Source organism: Telmatherina bonti (genome assembly GCF_933228915.1).
Source record: "Telmatherina bonti genome assembly, chromosome: 20".
NCBI classification, from domain to species: Eukaryota; Metazoa; Chordata; class Actinopteri; order Atheriniformes; family Telmatherinidae; genus Telmatherina; species Telmatherina bonti.
The window spans coordinates 16406735-16427322 of NC_136618.1; the positions used below are offsets into that span (position 1 = coordinate 16406735).

At 42.1% G+C, this 20588-nt stretch overlaps 1 protein-coding gene across 5 annotated transcripts in view; it reads right to left on the reverse strand.

Annotated features, from left to right (window-relative positions):
• sulf1 (sulfatase 1) overlaps positions 1–19538 on the reverse strand; it is a 33468-nt gene extending 13930 nt beyond the window's left edge. For all 5 annotated transcript variants that reach the window (XM_079260131.1, XM_079260130.1, XM_079260134.1 and 2 more), the window contains exons 1-5: positions 19363–19538; positions 6822–7117; positions 6128–6367; positions 5466–5617; positions 1847–2016 (exon numbers count right to left, since the gene is read on the reverse strand). In XM_079260131.1, the coding sequence (XP_079116257.1) occupies positions 1847–2016; positions 5466–5617; positions 6128–6367; positions 6822–6996 (737 nt within the window). In that variant the 5' untranslated portion in view covers positions 6997–7117; positions 19363–19538. The remainder of the gene's footprint in view (positions 1–1846; positions 2017–5465; positions 5618–6127; positions 6368–6821; positions 7118–19362) is intronic.
• Between the last annotated feature and the right edge of the window lie 1050 nt (positions 19539–20588).

Genomic DNA, 20588 nt, shown 5'->3' on the forward strand with positions numbered 1-20588 from the left:
ATAAGTAACCGAGGGTATCAAAACTTTGATACTTAATGAAGACCTGCCATGAGATCTGCTTTGCTCTCACTCACTGAGCTGCTTTCTGTCCTCATCTCCTCAGGGCTGCTTTGTGAAAAGGGTGAACTGTTCACCCACTTAGCAGGCGGTCTAATAAGCCCCACAAAGAGACCTGTTTCTGGGCAATGGGCCACCAAGGCATGGGGCCCTGTGCACCAGGGAACCAGGAATGCTGAGGTCAGTGGAATGAAGCCAGTCCATAGGAGAGGTCACACCTGCCACCTGTCACATATAGGTCTGGGTTTTTTTGTATCAGGACTGGATTACAGCAGCACTGATCACCCCAGAGCTCCATCTCCTGATTTGACGAAACTTAGCACAGACGCATCCCATGTGAAGATTACTGGCTTTCCCCAAAGCAATTTGCTTGAGTTAGAACCCGAATTACTCCAATCCTTCCCTGCTATTAAGCGACATGCAATTGAGCCGCCACATCAAATCAATACTATTTAAAAACAGATCACTGCTTTACTTTCATCTGAAAAACTGGGCAAAAACACCTTCAGTGAGGAATCTTAATGACATCAACTTCAAGCCCTCCCCTGCTATTGTTGCTGTCAAAAGTACAGACGCTCGCTTGATTTATGAAGCTCCTCCTCCTCCTATACTGCCATGCAGTCTCTTCCCACCCCTGAGTGGAGTCCATGTTGGCTATATGTAGCATCCATAACATGGATATAGAGCAGAAGTATCAAGTAGATGCTCTTAAATTCAAACTATAATCTTGTCTGAATGAAGGACTTTCTAGCATCTTATAATGGAAAAAAAAAGCAAGCAAACACTCACCCATGCCAGCCACCTGTGCACTCCATAGTAACCTCACCACATCACACACACACACACACACACACACACACACACACACACACACACACACACACACACACACACACACACACACACACACACACACACACACACACACACACACACACACACACACACACACACACACACACACACACACACACAGCACCTACACAAAGTCACTAGGGCAACCGCTGTAGTCACAGTGGGCCCCAGTTCCACCCCCTTCACTACGGCTAAAAATAAATTAATAATGTCACGAAGGGTGTTCTTAAGCACACAATGCATTCCTCGCGTCCCAGGAGCCGTAGGGAGAAACTACTGATTGATGTGGACAGGGTCAGGAAGTCCTTTGTGAATTGCACGGGACAGAAAGGAAGGCTTGAGTAAACTGAGTTGGGATTTCAAAACTAAATCTGCATGGGGAGATAAATGATCGATCGACAGATAGGATAAAATAAAAAAAAATATATATAAGAGGGGTGGGAGGTGACAGGAAGGCACACTGAAAGCACTTCATTTCACTTCGGAGCCGAAATCCAATTGAGTGAAACATCATTGGAGCCTTTTGGAGGCCTCGCCTTGAGGTTGTGTGGTGCAGTCCCAATGGGACGACCAAGTGTCAGTCGCCTCAGCTAATAGAGATGAGACTTATGGGAGGCAACTGTTCACTTGGCATCAGCACCTTGCTATGTCAAAAAGCCAACTCTGATCTGCTCCATGTACCCCTGCTATTCTAGGATGATAAATCATTTTGATTTCACGCCTGCCACGTCATCAGCCCAGTGCAGCTTCCAAGCAACCTGTCGTCTTTGGGGAGGAAAGGGAATGTCCACCAATGCTATGTTAGGCACACCTAATGACAAAAATTCAATTGGGTGTCAATATCTGAACTCAAATATGGAACCTAATTACTTCACAGGGACAGGGGTGTCCGTGTTTGAGCATATACGATGCAGCAAGGATGTGAATTACTTACATATGCTGTGAAGCATTTGGGAAGTGCTCTGCATACTGCGGAGCTGAATCTTCTGGGCCGTGAGGAGCAGCATGGCTGATGACCATCAACACAGGACGGTGCGGGTATGACTTCTTGGAATTCAGGAAAAAGTTGATGCTGTCGTTGGTGATCAGGTCGGTAAAATAATCCTTTGAGAAAGAAAAAAAAAAAGAGAGAAACATTTCCTCAGAACTGAAAGGCTAGAACTCACATTTGGAAACATCTGAAAAAGGTGAAAGTGAAGGGAAAACATACTTAACAGCAAAAGCTTTGATAAAACTCATTTGCAGTGCAATCGCTGTGCCATGTTGCTTTTCCTCATCCAGTCATTTTCAAATAAATTAAGAGGAGCCAGCAGGGATATGAAATGGGGGCATTGAGTACACTACAGTACCAATCTGTCGAGTCAACAGCTGGCAGGCTGCCGGTTTGTGTGTGAATGAGTGTGTGTTGAGTCTCTGTGTGCATGTGTATACAGTATATGGGCTGTTGCCCCATCAGTGAATCTCTGCACTATTGAATGTGACACCACTTGATGGTGAGGGAAGCTTGGCGCTTTCAAATGGTATGTTGTTATGACAGCTCCCACCCTCTTCTCCTCTATGAGCTTTTCATTCTGTTTCTGGTACTTAGCTTCAAGCCGGTCCATTTTACTTTAATGACAATGCTGCTCGCAACTGAGGACAACATTTTAAAAAGATACACGCCTTCGGCAAAGCTGAAGTGAATCGTGACACATTTCCTTACAACTCTGAGTGCTGTTTCTTTTTAAAATTTAGTGGCTTGGGCAAAGAAAGAGGTGAATGAATGAAACTTGAGGATTGTTGAGGATTTAGGCTCAGGAAATGTGCTTTGTCACACACACACACATACACACACCTCAAAGGTGTGGCATTTTGTCCAAACCTGTATTCCATGCAAGGTGGAGTCTGTTTTTATTTTTTAGGTGTACAGTAGGTAACACCCTGTATTAAAGTGCACATTTTCCAAGTTTCCAAAAGTAGATTATGAATTCTACCTGCTATTTTAGCATATAATGCTGTTGCCTGGAAGGAGTGCCAGGCTGAGAATGGAAGGGTAAAAGGGTGATTTCCCTGAAATGTCAGAAGTGGGTTTGGCTGATTCACCTCAGCTCTATTAATAGTGAATTTTTTCCCTTTCCAATAAAGTCAGAGCAGCTTTAATGGCCTGGTGGTTGAACATGCCAATGCAGGCTGATGATTATGTGCACATGGGCAAAGTGCTGCCACAAACTGTGCCAGCACCTAAAACCTGAGCCACTGGTGCCAAGGGCTCTGGCAGGTCAAATGGAAGTGACAGTGTCATGAAGAAAGCTTGGCCAGCAGCTATAAAATAATCAGGGAGGTGATGAGTATCACTTTCCCCCTTTTGCTGCAGTGTAGTCATTTGCTGCACACACAAAAAGAATTTGCGCGTAAAAGTTCGAAATAGTAATTTGTGATTTTTACACTTAAGATTTTATGATAACCCACAGGTCATCAGTGCAGCAGGGTGTAATTGTGTTGAATTTATCACTTTTGTACACGAGGGATAATGAGGAAGAATTTGCTTTTGGCACTGATGACATCAATATATCACATCTGGCTTGTTAACGTGCCTGCTTTTATGGCTGTTGCATTAGTGTCATGGAATTTGAATTAAATAAAAGTGCATGAACAATATCTTTCAAACTAAATCTTTCAGAAAGGTATTTGGCCCTTTAACTTAAATGAACCCTTCTTACAGATGGAAAATCAGATGGTATTTAATTAAATCACTGAGGAAATTTCTATTCTACATGCAGATATGTGATGTGCCAGCTGCAAAATCCAGCACTGAATACGCTGAACATCTCCCTCTGACTGAGTCTAGCGAGGAGCTGTGGTCCTCCTAATGTTGGCAGGTGGGTTTTTAGTTGTAAATAGCAAACAATGTGTCCATTTGGTTTTAAACCACAATCTGCTGACCAAGCCTGTGCCATGTAAACACCCTGGCCACAGCTTGTGGGTAATTTTTACACCTCAGTCCAAGTTGGCAGAAGAACTCCAGTCGAAACATTTGTTTGCCCATCTTTTTGGCCAGACCTTGGCATTGATTTGTGTACACAGGACTGCACAACCTGGGAAGATATTGGCACTGAGCTGTGAAAACAAACTGACAGCTCTTCCAAAAACATTTCTGAAAGATTGATGACCGATGAGGTCCAGCACAACAACAGACGGCTGATTGGACAGCTAAAACAGTGTTTGTCTCCTGAGGCTGAAATTCTCTAAGTTATATTTCCTTTTCTTTAGTATTGTTGTATAATAGCACAAAATGTCAAACTACATAGAGATGAGAGATTTAGGATGTCCCAAATATGCCATGAAAAGTCCCCAAGTGCTCCAAAACGCTGCAGCGAGGGTTCAGACGAGAACTAGGAGGAGACATCTTATTTCTCCCACTTCAGCTTCTCTTCATTGGCTCCCTGTTCAATCTAATGTAGAATTTAAAATTCTTTACCTCAGTATATAAAGATCTCCATTGAAACTGCATTGCCTAGATTTCATAGTTCCATGTATTCACAACAGAGCACTATGCTCTCAGACTCCAGGATTAGTTGTGGTTCCCAGAGTCTGGAGGAGCAGAATGGGAGGCAAAGCCTTTGGTCATCAGGCCCCCTTTATTATGTAACAGGCTCCCACTTTTGGCTTCAGAAGGCTGGCACCTCTTCTGCCTTCAAGATTAGGCTTAAAACTTTCCTTTTTGATAAATCTTAAATTTAGCCATCCCTTAGTTATGCCATTGGCTTAGACTGCTGAAGGACATCCCATGATTCACTGAGCCCTTCCTCCCTTTTTTCCATCTCTATGCTCTCTATTTTGGGTGTGTAAATTTGTGAAAGTATTGGCTTGTATTGGCAGGTCTCCCTGGCTAAAAGCAGGGACCCTTTTTGAGCCCTCTGCCCGGTCCTCTTCACTGCAGATGGCCACTCTCCCTGAGCAGGGTTCTGCCGGAGGTTTTCCTTCCTGATTAAAAGCAGAATTTTCTTTTTTTTTTTTTCTCTCAGCTGTCGCCCACCAAGCCATGCATGCTCAAGACGGGGATTTAATTGATCTGACACAACCTTTAGCTAGGCTATTAATTTCTTAAATGAATTGGCTTGTATTATTACTAACTGGATCACAATGAATTTCCTTGAACTGATGTCTGAATTACCTCAAGACTAATTTGTTTTGAATTAGCATCATTCAAATAAAGCTGAATTGAACTGAAAATGCAGACAGTTTGAGAGACAAAAACAACAACAGGATGGTACTTATCTCAAGTGACTTTTGCTTCTCATAAAAATGATTAAATTTTACACTGTCTAAATGAGGAGAGGTGTTTCATAATGAAAGGATGCTGCAAAAAGAGGAGACGCCACCTCATCTCAGCCCATACCCTTTAATTCTCATGGCAGAAATTCCTGCGAGCCTGAATCACAATACGGTGATAAGTAAAGACAGCTTTGCTGTGTGCATTTATAAGTGTATGGAACCTGTAATTTGTTAGGCCACGTCTTTATAATAAGCCATAAACCTAAAACAAATTAATAAGAAATCATGACAACACATACCTTGGCGTAGTCAGCACCGTGTTTCTCCTTGTAACCATTCCGACAGACAGTGTAATTATAGAAGCGGGAATTTTTTATCAATCCAACCCATTCACGCCACCCAGGTGGGATGTAGCTGCCATTGTACTCATTGAGATACTTGCCAAAGAAGGCTGGGGAGAAGAGAGAATGGAGGAATTAATTAAATATGGAGTCTTGGATCTTCAATTTTCTGTTTCTCTTTAATTCTTTGACCTTATTTGTCCGTGTGTGTGAGATGCTTAGCTTTTGCTAGTCTCTTTCTCTCCTTTAAAACAAACAAACTGGATCACTGCCCAACCTAATTGTAGTGTACTGCATAAACCTGAACACCTCAGGGTGTACCGCAACCTACAGGACCCCACTGAGCTGCCTAGTTCAGTGATTCCAATCCAGTCCAATCATTCCCACAGAGATCAGACATAAAAGTGGCCTTGTATGCAAAGTCAGGCTGAGTTGTAGAAAAGTTACAATTTTCCTTAAAATGCACATTTAGAGTTTAAATACAAGATAGGCTACAATATGTTGATAAGAAGTGAGAGGGTTCAGAATACATATAAACCCAATGTAAACACCTCTAGCTCTCAAATACTTCTTGTGAAAAATATACATCAACATGGTACAGATGTGCCACCTTCACCTACCTGTCCTGTAGCCGGTGTTGTTGAGGTAGACGGCAAAGGAACGGGGCTCATGCTGAGCTTGCCAGGATGGGGAGGAGCAGTTCTCGTTGTTGGTGTAGGTGTTGTGGTTGTGGACGTATTTGCCGGTTAACATGGATGATCGTGACGGGCAGCACATGGGTGTGGTCACAAAGGCATTGGAGAAAGTCATGCCACCATCTTCCATTATTTTACGGGTTTTATTCATCACCTGGAGTGAACCTGGAGAATGAAGCCAGATGATTAGTGCTTTACTGTTAAATTAAAACCTTTTTTCATGCACTGTTTAACTGCCTGTACCAATATAGAGACACACATTACATACATTATAGCTTTTATTTTAAAAGAAAAACAAACAAAATCATTTATTTCCATGAGTACAAAGTTAATCCAGTCCATTTGAGTTGCTGTAAAATCCCATCAGATTCAATTTTCTCTGAGGAAAAGTAATTATAGTGCAGCAGTTAAAAAGACCAGATGGCTACTGAGGTCTGGTTTATGGACTGTATTTAATATTTAATGTACTTAAAGACAACATATAAATCCTGATTCAAGCAGCCACAAAGACAAAGACACTTTCAATAAAACAGGGAAATGTTTTGTTTTTTTTTTAAATTAGGCAAAATAAAAAGATAAAAGAGAATTCCAGGAGGAGCAGGAAGGTTGTCAGCCTCACCCAATTCAACATCCTGGTCATCCGTCATGATAAGGATGATGTTGGGCCGGATGTTCCTGCGGTCCCTCGCGACACGACCCTTGTGGCCCTGAGCCCTGGTGGTGGTGAAGGCCCAGCTGCCTGGTGTCCAATCCAGAAACAACAGGGCCAACCAGCACAGCCAGTGAATCAGCATGGTGCCCTCCACAGCAGACCACAGGAGGGGTTGATGGGAGGATTAATGGAGAGATGGGAGTGAGAAGAGGACCAGCCAGGCCACTCACTCACACCCGTGCAGCTCTCGTAGCCTTGGTCGACTAAAAGGGGAAATGAGATAAAACAGATTTAGACATTACAACAAAAAATGAAACTAGGACAATGTGGGCAATTAACAAGTTATATATAAGAAAAAGGACAGACTGCATATAGGAAGACCAAATGAGAGAATCTGGTCAGAAAACCTCAATCCCGACACTTTACAGGGAAGCCAAGAGAGATTTTTCTGAGCTTTAGCTTTTGATGGTTCACTAAGAAAACTAACTGAACAGTTCTTGCATATTTTGTGCCAAATGAAACCATTATTGTAGAAACCTCAATCACTTTGTCCTAAACTTAAAGAAGAAAAGGAAAAGTAACAAACTGATCAGAACAACAACAATGGATTTAATGGAGAAAAACAAAGCTCACCTCTCAATCCCATGAATCACATCATTTTTGGTGCTTTTCTCACAATACCCTTGAACCTTCTACTGTTTTTCACTGTTTCCATCTAAACACACGCTCACCCACGGAAACTCTCCATCTCCACAGCAGAGCTGTTGTTCAACTAACTGTGCTGAGATTACGCCATTGGTTGTTTGAACTCAAACACTCACAGCTGCTCTCCTGTGGGAGCCAATCATAGTCCACCTTCTATCGGTCACTCAAAAGTTACCCCCCACCGGTGAGTCGAGCATGACAAAGTGCCTTTGGGGGGCGGGGTTCAGGCACTGGAGGCGGAGAGGGGGTTCCGCTACATTAACCCTGATACCACTGTCACCAACCACAGATTAGCACTAAATCATCACTTTAAAGCCTCATTCTCACAAAGTCATGGTTGATCATGAAAAACTCTACATATCCTAAATGCAACAACTCTACAGCAGACTTACTGGGATGTCACCAAGCGGAGGGAATAGCTGACGAAATTCCAAACATTTCTCTTTTATTCTAGTCCACGATTAAAAATTATGGAGAACAGTAAATATAAATGCATACATTACATCTTTAACAGGTAACTTCCAGCAACAATAACACACCTCTGAGAACAGCTTATGGCTGTGAAATGAGCCATGATGCTGTGAAGATGAAGACTCCATCATTGCTTGATAAAAAAGCGCCTTATGGACAGCAGTCCCACTGAGAGGCACCATACAGCTCCCTATTCTGAGTTAATGGCCTGAAAACAAATGGCAGGTCTGTGACACCTGGGCCTGGCCAAACCCCACTGGGTGGCTCTGTCCTTACCCTCATTTCCACAAAAGAAAAAACAAATCAAGAGTCACAACTCTAAGCCAACACAGATGAAAACTTGCGGTGAATAATGGTAGGGAAAGTGTTAAAAGTATCTGAAGGTTGACAAGGCAGTTGTTTATATCTCCAAAACTGTGATTTGATCCATAGCAGCTTTAATCTCTGCAGGAAGGAGGATTATCTCCTGTAGCTAACAAGTGTTTTTCAGGTTGATAGAAAAACACATCATGCAAAAGTCTTCTGAATAATCAGCCAAACATACGGTGCTCTATGACAATGTTTTAGTCCAAATGGAAACTCTCAGGAATTGCCTGCATCCGTAATTTATTACACCCACGCTGATCCATCAAACAGATGGCTCTCCATAAGACTTCCTCCTCAGCATCTCCCAGCTATCTATCATCCTCTCAAAAACATGGGGAAATCTGGGAGATGAGTTTTATTACCTAGTTCTCATACAGTTTCTCCTTTGCACCATTGGTAAGCTGTTAGATGTGATAGCCAGACTTACAGGGATTGAGGAGCACGGTCTGTCCTGTTTCAGATGAGCGGCGTCTGCAAGCCAGTCAGCCTAGTCATCGTGACAGCCGTGTGCAAACATTGGCACTGTTTGGACAAACACCCCTCCAGTGCAGGGTTGTGGAGTGCACAGAACTTTGTAGAGTGGTTTGTGTTTAGTGTGTCATGCACTGCAAACATATGGTAGCGCGCAGAAAATCAAAACACTCCCACAAAAACACAATCTCTTGCCATGAGGGCCCAAGTCCTCCTGGGACAACTCAAAAGCTTTCCAGAAACAATAGATTTAAGCCACATATTGGCTAAACTCAAGGTTCCGTTTCTGTCTGTGTGCTGTGCTTGACCTGAAATCAGCCGCAAGCCAGCCGGCCAGCGAGTGTAATGTTAGCACCCAGTGCAAATTCAATTTTACATGCCAATGATTCCAAGCAATAGCCTCTTCATGCGACCCAGAGAAAACAGACAAGAAGGTTCATTGTGGTGTCTGATTCAAACCTTGTGGTGCCGATGTGGTTAGCTACAGTGGAATCAATAGCTATACTGTCTAAAAGGACTGAGATTGCAGGGCTAATTTAGCGCAACAGAACAACCAATAGGATGCAAGCCGTAGATGTCGAGGCAAAATAACCCCTTCCCTTTCTTTCTTTGAGCCAACTCTACTCCAACTTAGTTTCACCTGACCGCGTTCCCTCACCAGGTCATATGAAGTTGGCTTTCAAGCAAAAGAATTTCTGTTAAGTGTTAATTTTAGATCATTTGACAGCCATCCATCTAAATGTGTCCTGTCATCAGAGCAAAGCAAGTATTCATTAAAGTCACACCCTAAAACCTTGACTTTCTCAAATCAACGTCACTGGAAGCTGAAGCTATGTGACAAGACCAGTAAAAAGATTTTTAAGATGTTTTTTTTTTTTTTATGAAATATGTAGAATACAAATTCATGCCAGAGCTTCATAACTGGGAACACCCAATTAAATTACTGCTGCTTGTCAAGATTAAATGTGAAGAATGAACTGAATGTGTGTTTTCACACATGCTTACTTATGAGCATTTTGTTTTAAACATGCTTGAAAAGATTTATCCAGACTTTCGATTTCATGCAAACTTGGGAATGACGGGCAGCAGGTGAGGGGCTCAGATCATCCAGTTCCAAATATTGTTGCATGCAGGCAATCTAACAGGCACTTCAAACAGTAACACAAGACAAGCACAGATTATGAAATCTGAAAGTTATTATGTAGCTGGCTTCTGGGTCTGTTTTCCGTTGCAGCCACTACTTCCAACTTTCCTCCACTTTGTGATTTTAAATGAATCTCGCTAATTTCATGAAACCCCTTGAGAAAAAGTCTAAATAATATTTCATGTCATTTCAATGAACTCTTCATTTCCACTGAGTCATTTATTTATATCATGTAGCCTGATATAACAGGTGTCTTCAATACATCTGTGGATCAGACAAGAGGTCTTTATTCCCAGAGAGCGCCAGAAGACTGGGGAGCACATTGTTTCTGCTTCCTCATTGTTTTGAAGGATTAGTGCTAATGACCCTTTAAATGAGCCCGTGCTTTCTTCATAAGCTTCTGGAGGAATATTGGGGATGGATGGGAAGAACGTAAAATGTCCAGTGGTTCAAAGGACTGAAACAAAAAGGCTACTATGGACTTTTCAGACAAACAGATGCCAGATACATAAAAGATATGCAATTTTCAGATTATTGGCCATCAACACAAGGGACCTTTAGGCACCTCAACACCCTACTAATCTTTACTTTCATTTTTTCTCCTTGCCTGTGGAAAACGCCTCTCTTGCTTACTTTGCTGGGAAACAGGGAGCTTTGCTCAGTAATTTGGTGTGGATACGCAGACAGCTGTTCTTGGTGTGTGCTCTGAGAGAAACCCAGCATAATATAGCTGTTGCTTTTGTAACCGTGCAGGGCAGCAGTGCTCGGCTGGTTGGCAGTTGTGCCCTCCAGTAGGGGCCTCAAACCGCACTCTCTGCTGCGCTCTGACCCTCTTCCGACCCGTAGTGGTGATATGGCTTTGATGGTGGCTTGTTTAACCTAACCTCAGCAACCTGAGGCTACCCACACACAGGGGGAAAGACGGGGAAGTAAGGGGAAAAAATGAGTGGCAAGGGCTGAATACAGAAGAGTTAAAGCAGCAAAAATCTTGTAAAAATTCCTGCTACGATTGTCCTGCATTTATATTTCAGATATGGGAAGGAATGAAAAGGTTACATCTGGCTTAAGTCCTGCTCAGTCAGCAGTGACAGTCTATACATTTATCAGCAGTCTGTGAAAAACAACAGCGCTCTTATGTTTGAGAAAAATAAAACACCCTGAATGACTGCCATGAATCCACATAGCCTTTACAGCGGCATGTTTTGTCCACCGAAGTATAATACATGTGCCCACAAAACAGGATCGTGTTCAAGTTAATGTTGAGTTTGGAGGTGAGGGGGTTCACATTCCCAAAACAAGATGCAAGACAAACACAAACCAGATGCTTCTCTAAAGTAAATCAGTCATTCGTAAAAAGAGCTTGCTATTAAGAACAATGGCTAATTAAAAGCACCTCAAATCCTCCTTGGTCTGATTTTCTCCAGTCTGTCCCAGTGGCAGAGAGAAAGGCTGGCAGTTCTACAGCCTTAATTTAAATTCTGTTTGAATAGCACTCTTTTAAGATATTTAATCTATCACGATTAAAGTTGAGGGGAGCAGGAGACAGAAATGATGGCGCAGGGATGCATTGCATCTTAAGTCATCTACTGACCTGTCAAACTACAGGAGACAAAGCTGAAAAACAACCATTTCACTTTTGCCACAGAGCCCGAGCTGGTCCAAGGCATAAGCAATCTAAGCAGCTGCTTGGGGCTCAAACGCTACCCTCCAATTGCACTTAAAATGTCAAGTTATTTTGATTGAAAAAAAAAAAGGAAAAATCATAATTGAATAATCTATATAAACCGGTTTCTGCTATTTTTTTTAATGATTATTGCATGCCAAAATATACTGACTTAAATCCTGTTGCAGGGCACGGCCTCAGTCAAACGGTGCATGTGCATAGTTTTGTGCACTACTGAGCACTCTAGGATCGGAGGTTTATTTCTGTACAAAGTCAAGAAGAAATCCACTATGGTTTAACCCATTTTGATGTGTGAGATTGAGTGTTTTGCATTTAAGCTGGTTAACTTGTTTACTTTCAATGTCATTGATTGATGTTTTCTGTTACTTTCAAATACAAGTTAAACATGCAACTCTCATCACTCTCAATAGGTTAAAAACCATACTGTTAAGATGTTAGCCAACTACAAATAATGCAGAGGAATGGATCAAATTCATTTTAAGAATGTGAAATGACCAAACACTAGTAGTAATTGGACAAGTAGTGTTGTGATTATTAGGAGTTTCCAAAATCCAATTCTGTTAGGGTCTCATAGAGATCCATGCAAACTCTACTCAGATCTGTAGCATTTTACAAGTCAGTCCAAATGACCCTTTTCTGTTTCATAAGAGAAAAATTATTATGGTGAGGCCTTAAATAATATTGAAGTTTGTCCAAATATTTCTGTAATCCAAGGGAATGTAGTTGGTCTGCTGCCATGATGGCTGACGAGGGAATTTTACACTGAGGAGGGCCTGTTTTGGGACCCACTGTACCCACCAAGCCAAGGGCAGCACATTGTACCCACCAAGACTTGCCTGTTAGCCACACAACCTGACTGAAGGAAAGCTCTGTCTCTGTGTATTCACTTAGCTGTGGGTAGACGCAGGGAAAAAGCTCAAACTGGTGTTTTCAGACTCTTAACTCTGCTGATTTGTTTGACCAACTTGGTATAAAGAGGTGTGACAAAATTCCAGAGAGAAATTCAAATACAAAATGGTGAGGAGAGATCACTGGCTCCATGTTTCAGTATGTTTATAGCTGCACAACTTACTTTCACAAGCGCACTACCATCCCTGCTAGATGTTTAAGTTTCCCATTGACTGGTGTGTGGTATGTTTGAGTGCAGTGCAGACCACTTTAATGAAGAAGAATGACCTCAATTCAGTGAAATGTTAAAGCATAGTGAGCACATTTGTAGCTATTAGCGAAAACCCTCATGCTTCTTCATACCAGACACGAGACCCTTTGTAGTGCCAAAGTTACAAGGCCACACCATCAATATCATGATTGTGTCTTTATGTATAATTAAATGAATCCTGGTTTAAAATACTTCAAAGTAAGCATGATTTTGCAGGCCAACCAGTTGGTTCTGAGGACCCAAAGAAAAAAGTAATTAGCACACAAAAAGTTGGTCATGAAATGCAGTCAGTTTTATTTATTTGTATAGCATGTGTGTTTTTCTGGCCTGAATGTGGTGGATACTTTAGCCAAACTAGGGGAGGCTTGCTTTGTCATTCCCAGTTCTGTTTATCCAAGCAAAAGTGTTGTGCTGTTGGGCTTTGTGTCATTGAGAGAGACTGGATTCAATCAAATGCAATCATTACATCTGGCACCTTGATGGGAACTTGAGAATTTTAGGCTTTTATTTAGCATATTTAACAGATGGTAACCAGAATAATTGGCATCTTTAACATTGGGAACAACAAGGAGTCCTCCAATCAACTGTATGACCCCCACAAACACAAAACCACAATCTCAGCATTTCTGAGTCAGTCTTGGATCACACGTAGACAGGAGATACCAGCACCCCGGAGGCATGCTCTTAAAGTGAGGTTCAGTTTTACGAGTGGAAAAGCTAATTTACAACTTAAGAAGGTGAAGGAAAGGGTAAGAAAGGAGGTAGACTGATGGGGAGGAGAAAGAACGAAAGAGAAATCACTCTTCTGATTTATAGTTTGATATGAAAACATGAAATCCCAATCAAGGGATCAGCCGTTAGATGATATGAGCCTTAGGCATAAGCCTTTCTCGTTAATTCTGATCCATGAATGGAAACTATTAGCGACAGAAAACCTCAGAGGAATAAAATACATTTCTTTTACATGCCTCTGGCCACTTTTTGTCAAAACCCACACTTCTATCACAAACACGCTATCAAAGTCCGAGTGAGAGGGAGGAGAACGTATCGCACGCTCATGGGTGGCTTTCTTGTCTCCTTGACGCGTCAAATATACTCCAGACAAATCACTCCCTTTACCACAAAAGAGCGCTATGGCAAATTGCTTCAATAGGTTTCCACTGAGGTAATTGTGAAGAATAAAAGAAACCGACTTCTTTTCCATGAAGTCATCAATGTGGTGGCACAGAGAGGGGAGAGAAAGTTCGAAGCACCGATCCACCAAGTATGAGTGATGTTTTTTGTTTAATGACCACCAATTTTTTTCTTGTACAAGAAAGAAAAAAAAAGTTCTTTTTAAGTTTAACCACATGTTAGAAAGTCTGTCTTCACCAGCCACTAAATGACAGGTTAATGATCCTTCTGAAGGACCAGTGTGCAGAATTTAATGACGTCTTAAATAAATTGAAACAAACTCAACTAACCCTCTGCAAAAAAAAAAAAGGTACAAAAATAAATAAAAAGTTCATGAATCTTGTCCTTTAAAATGACTATTTTTCAAGTTGAGTTGAAAGCAGGCTCTTGGTAAATGCAGTGCTGCTGCTGACACATGAAACTAAACACCCCTAAAATGTGGAGCATGTGTAGGCATATTCTCTGAGAACCATAGACAAACATAGACCATGAGAACCAAGCTGTGTGACCCTACACGCCACAAACAAACTCCTCTGTGACTGCTGTGCACAAACATGATACTGCTCATAAAAATGTATATTCGTCTGATTGCACCTGTGCCTGTTTGGCACTCCTCTCTGTCCACGCTTGTGGCCACATATGTATGAGTGGAATTGGGTATCATGTGCTTCGACTGTGTTTAACAGTCACTCAAACAGTCAGAAGAGCATCAGTCAGACTTGAGCAGAGACAGACATGTAACCTGTAATTTGTACACTGAGGAGCTCCCCTTTCCATCGCCTCTGGCTTTGTGTGTGGCTTTCTAAAGCGTGCATTAAAGTCATTTGTAATTCAATTAACTTCAGCCTGCCTGGCGAAGATTCAATGTGTTTGTGAACTTTTAAAAAAAATCCTGCAAACAATATCTGCACAAAGTCTAATTAACTTAAAAAGGATTAAAAAAGAAAGAAAAAAAACGAGGCTTACCCTTCCAAACACTTCTATCTCTGCGTTCAAGTCGCAGTAAAAAGGAATGCAGTCAATGCATCATCCAAACATGTTCAAGATACTGGCCAAACTCGGCTGAACTTGCCGAGGGCAGTTCTTTTTTTCTTTTTGAAGATAATGTATAATGCAAGGTAAGGCATTCCCACTGTAAACAAAGTTGCTGTTCAGAGATACAGCCGTTCAAGTTCCATATGTCCCAGTCAGGCTGATCAAGTGAGGGCAAACCGAACCAGAGGCTACCAGAAGCACATGGCCACATCCACACTTATGAGTGCCTGTGCATGTACATACACTTGGACACGCACAAGCAGAGGAGGGGTGTACTGGCAGGAGCTGAATGTGTTTGCCCGCTCCAGGGGAGAAGGAATGAAAGGGAGCAGAAGAGCTGAAACAAACGCATGCTGGCTTCTATTAGTCGAGACGTGGAGCGGGATGGAGCGCTGAGGAAACGTATTCATTCCTACTGCACCCGTCCCCACCCCGCCTCCCTCCCACCCCATTATCTCCATTCTGGAGAGGCGGTGGATGAAAGGGACAACCCCCCAGTGGCAGCACTTCTTCTAAACTTGGGCCGACGTGTTCTGACGGCTGCTTAATTGTACGTGATACAGACCGGGTCTTTTCTCTTTCAAATCTAAAACAGATTGCTTCTCCCTGGGGAGGGGATTATTGGACAAGAGACATGACAAAGCAGGGACAGTCCAGCCCTCTGGGAGGTGGAGGACAGAGGGGTAAGCTTGTGGATAGTGTGTGTGTACATAGCTTTTCTAGGTTTGTCTTTTATACATGTCTATGTTAAAAGGAGATTATGTGTTCCTGCGTTTCCACCGCTAGCACGTGTGGGTGCGTACGCATGACAAGATCACTGGATCTCATTGGTTCTCTTAATGCTCTTACTTTATTTACCTCTTTACCACACCTTCACACCTCCCTCTCCATCATCCTGCCCTCCTCTTTATCTTATCCAACTTCCCCCTCTTGACCCAGCTCTCTCTTTCTACTACTTAAGCCTCAGCTGCAGCTACATGCAGAGTAGCTTTTAAACAAAAGCTGCTGTGGAAATGATAGAAAAACAACCTTAAATCCTTCCTCTCCCACTCAAACCTTCGTTATTAAAGTGCATTTTAGCCACAACAAGCAATCCCTCCAACATCTCATGGAATATAACTTCTACAACCAAATCTAAAAAGGTCAGGGCTCATTTCCTACTTTCATACCACTTAAACCATTAGTTAAAGCCTTTTGTTTATAAAAAGAAACAGGGAAAAAAGAAAAAGATGCTGAAAACAAGAAAGCACTTAATATATGTCTGGTTTGAAGTTTTTGTTTTATTGTGTTCCTAGTAGGGGATCAAAGGCTACAGGATGAGGAATTCCCTCCAAAGATGAGCTGGATGTAATGTTTGCATGCCCTGACCTTTCGCACTTAAATGACAGGCTGAACAAACACATGGGGGTGCCATTGTGAGCTCCCAAATACGTCAAAATACATGCATGCAGCTTGCGGCTGTGCGCATCCAGATATCCATGGCCTATCTTTAAAGACATGCCCTCAAAAGTCAAGGTTGCTTTACATTTAAGGGGCTGTCATGGCAAATGGATTCAAATGCCAAGCAATGTTTGATCAGTGAGGTCACAACAAGGAAGTGAGAAAGTGTCTGACTCATCTAAAGATAGTCTTTCTTGATCCCGAATAAATGAAAGGACGCCAAAATGCTCGCTGTGCAAATACTGGTCATTTGCTGTGATAGGACGAGTAATCTAGCTCAGTTCTACTGTGCAATCATACTTGTATGAGAAACACTATCATTATACTGAAGAGATAAACAAGAGCTAGAGAAGAGGGTGGTTTCGGAAATCTTTTCTTAACATTCTGGCACACAAGAGAACACACACAAACTCCAACCGTTTGCCACCATTTTCTGCATTTTCCAGAGAGGAATACGAGAAGTCAATAGATTTGCAATGAAAAAGTGCTTCATAGTTAAGTTTAGAACATGTATTACGTCCCTCCAGTTGATGAGCTATTCTCCATTTTAGATACAATTTTTGTCCTTTTTCACAATATTCTTGACTTAACTTTTTACTTTAATAAGAAGTGTTCTGCAGAAATCTGTAATAGAGCAACGAAGGCAAAACTCAAAACGTGAAACTTACCTTATTTCACCAAACCATCTTAGTCAAGCTGAGCAGGTAAAATGCAGGACGATAACAGTCCAATTTAGCTGAGGTCTGCTTTTGTTGCCTAGTTGAACACTTAAAGTAATAGAGACAAACATTTGATGCCATTACGTGTATTTATTTATTTATTTTTTTGCAATAGTTTGTCATGAACGCCTTTGACCTCATCCATCAGAGGTGTCACTTGCCTGGGAAAGTCTCTGATTTACATCAAGGCTGTTGTTTACACAAACAGTTCACACCACAAATAGTGCCGCCTCTTTTTCTTCTGTTACACTCAGTCACTCAGCGTCCTTATCAGAGAAACTAATTACTTCACTTATTACCTTCAAATACACAGACACACACATGCACACACATGCCCAAGTAGGTTGAAATAATGGCAAAGCCGCTACTGGAACAACATTTGTCTTGGCAAGCACCTACACCCCCCTCCAAATTATTTGCAGCAGCTGCTCGTGCTCTTGTTTGTAGCACAGAAGAGCTAAAAACTGTTTAAACGATCTCTCTCCTCTAAGCTGGCAGGAAGCAAAGTGTTTTTAACACCCCCAAGCCCCTTTGCTGTGCCCTAAGCAGGGTGATCAGAAACTGCATCCAAAACACTTGATGGAGGAAACTCGAGAGAGCCGGTGGATTTGCAGATCACTCTTGTCAATACTGAAAGTTTAGAGCTCTGCATCGGTCTCCAAAACTTGCTATTCTGTAACAAACACTGACATTGCCAGAGTTTTGAAATGCTAGCCAGCCTTCTCACAGTAATTGTGTCTGATACAAGCAATCGCCTTTGAATGGAACCACACCATAATTTAGCCATTTAGGAAATCTAGGTCAGAAGGATAAATGCTCTGGCTTTTGTGAACCAGTGAATGAACACACTGATCTGACACAAAGTAAAGAACAGAGTCAAACGATTCACTTGGTCCTTAAAATAGTGGAAATTGAATATCCTACCACACACAGCGAAATTATTTCACTGTCAAAATGTGCGTAGCATTAACATAAAAAGTTTCTAATGAAATAAGGATTTATTGTCATGTGGAATTTAAAAAGCAAAGACTTAACATTTTTTCCCATCAATAATCTGTACAATCAGATTCTTTTTGTATGAAACAATCTACCAGCTTTAAGGTAGCAATGATTGCAATCTGTTGCAATGTTAAATACTTTAAGTAACAAGCAGGAAGTGTAGCTATGGCTGGTTTACTAAGATAAACACAAATTCACACAACAGCAGCTTTCACCCACACAAACCTCTCTCCCTCAGCCTGACTACCTTTCACAGCTGCACAATCTCCATTTACAAACACCTTGCAAACATACACGGTGCCCTGCGCTGAGTATAAATACTATACATCATGTTCCCACTTTGGCAAGTTTTCCTTCTCACCTGACTTGACTTAAAAAGCTAAAGTGAGGTGTACATTCCCAGAGTTTCTGCTTCTCCACTTAGCTTTGACAGTTTCTCCAGAAAAAGCTCTTCAGCAGCTCATCCATTTAGCAAATGCTGACGTGATCTGCCAGAAGTGCATTCTGAATAAGATTTATTACGATTTTTTTTTTGTTGTTAAAGGAGGAAGTTAAATGACTTCTGTGAATATGGGGAAAAACTGCATTTTAAATGTGTGTGAAGAAAATTGCCAAATGAGAAAATAATAAATTCTGGATGCAATTTTAGGATATACTTGGAAAATAGCAGAATTTAAGACCTTTAGTCAAAAGAAAACATATTTCTTACATGAAAGCAAAACTTTCCTTAAATCTGCAAATGCTGCTACACGCTTTGCAGGAATAGTGCGTTCATAAAACTAAAATTTAACAGGTGAATGTGCATGCATTGGAGGAAAAAAAAAATTACATTAATGGAATGTGCTGCCCTCTAATCCCCTGAGACGGAGGAATTTGCGATGGAGGGAATTCCTGTCATTCAGGGGGAAAACTATGAAACCCTGCACACACACAGAACTGCTGTACAGGCAACAGACTGCGTGCAGATAGAGCGCAGCTCACCACAACTACAAATCCCTTCATGCAGCCTCATGCTCCTGTCCCTAAACTGAAACACAAGTTTGCTTCTAATTGAACAAATCAACAAAAACACACTTGAAAAAGCAGCAGTGACATGTGGAAAACTTTACAAAAAGAAAGAAAGTGAGATCGTTGTGCATTACCTGGAAGGCAGGAGAGCAGAGCGTTGGCTGAGTGAGAGGCAGGGCAAGGATTCCTCTCTTAGTTTTATCCTCGCGTCCTTCACCGGATCCCCCTTCGCTCATGAAGGGTTTATGTCTTGGAGCTGGGATTTTAGCTTCAAGAGTAGGAGGGGAGGGGGACCACACAGCTCCTGGAAGACAACCTCTCTCCTCTAATCCTCTCTCCGATGTGATGACACTCTCTAACCTCGACCATCTGTTGAAACACGTCCCGGAGAAGTCAGCACCACGCTGTGTCAAGAAGCCCGCTCCCCTGCCCAATCACAGTCCGGCTGCTGGGTGGCTCCTCGCTGCCAGGAGGCAGGGACAAGGACACGGCACAGCACAGAGGGAGACACACACACACACACACACACACACACACACACACACACACACACACACACACACACACTCACGCCACTACCCCCATCCCACACAGACACTACAAAACGAGAGCAAGAAAACCCCCAGTCATCGTAACCTGAGAGGCAGGGGTAGCAGGGCAGGAAGAGTGAGAGGAGTGGAAATGGGAGAAATGGGAAGGCAGGACGAGTGGGGGAACGAGTGTACGTTTAAATGCAAGCGGTAGAGGGAGAAAAAGATGGATAAAAACAATTTTAAGTTTTGTAATAAGTTGATCATCATACAATTCTCACAAAAAATCTCCCACTGAAATCCCGGCGCACACTCGAACACACACAAACCAACTCCCCCTCAACATATTGACCTTTCTCCTCCCATTCCTCTCCCTGCAGCCACATAGTATGTGGTCTTAAGAATAAAGCTAAAAAAGCAATAAAACTTTGTATTGGCTCCATGGTGGGAATGCTGTTGGCACTAAAACGTTACATCTGCAGGCACAGGAGCCCTCACACCTTAGTGTGATAAATCCTTACAGTCCCCCAGCTGCATTCCTGCCCTTCACCACCTATTGCCTTGAGTTAGAAAAAGGGCAGAGGGGAAGACACTAAAATTACAAAGCTAAGAAAAGAGTAAGATAAAGAACGAAGAAAAAGCAAAGAAGCATAGATAAGAGGGGGCTTGAGTTTATATGTGGCAGCAGATTGGTAAAATGTCTATCATCAACACCCGTAAGGGTGCTGCATTTCGTGAAGAAATGAACCAATCTTCATTCCACTCAAGACAAAAACACCGGGAACATTAGGCGAGAAACGGTGCGACATTAATCATTTTGTTAAAGCACT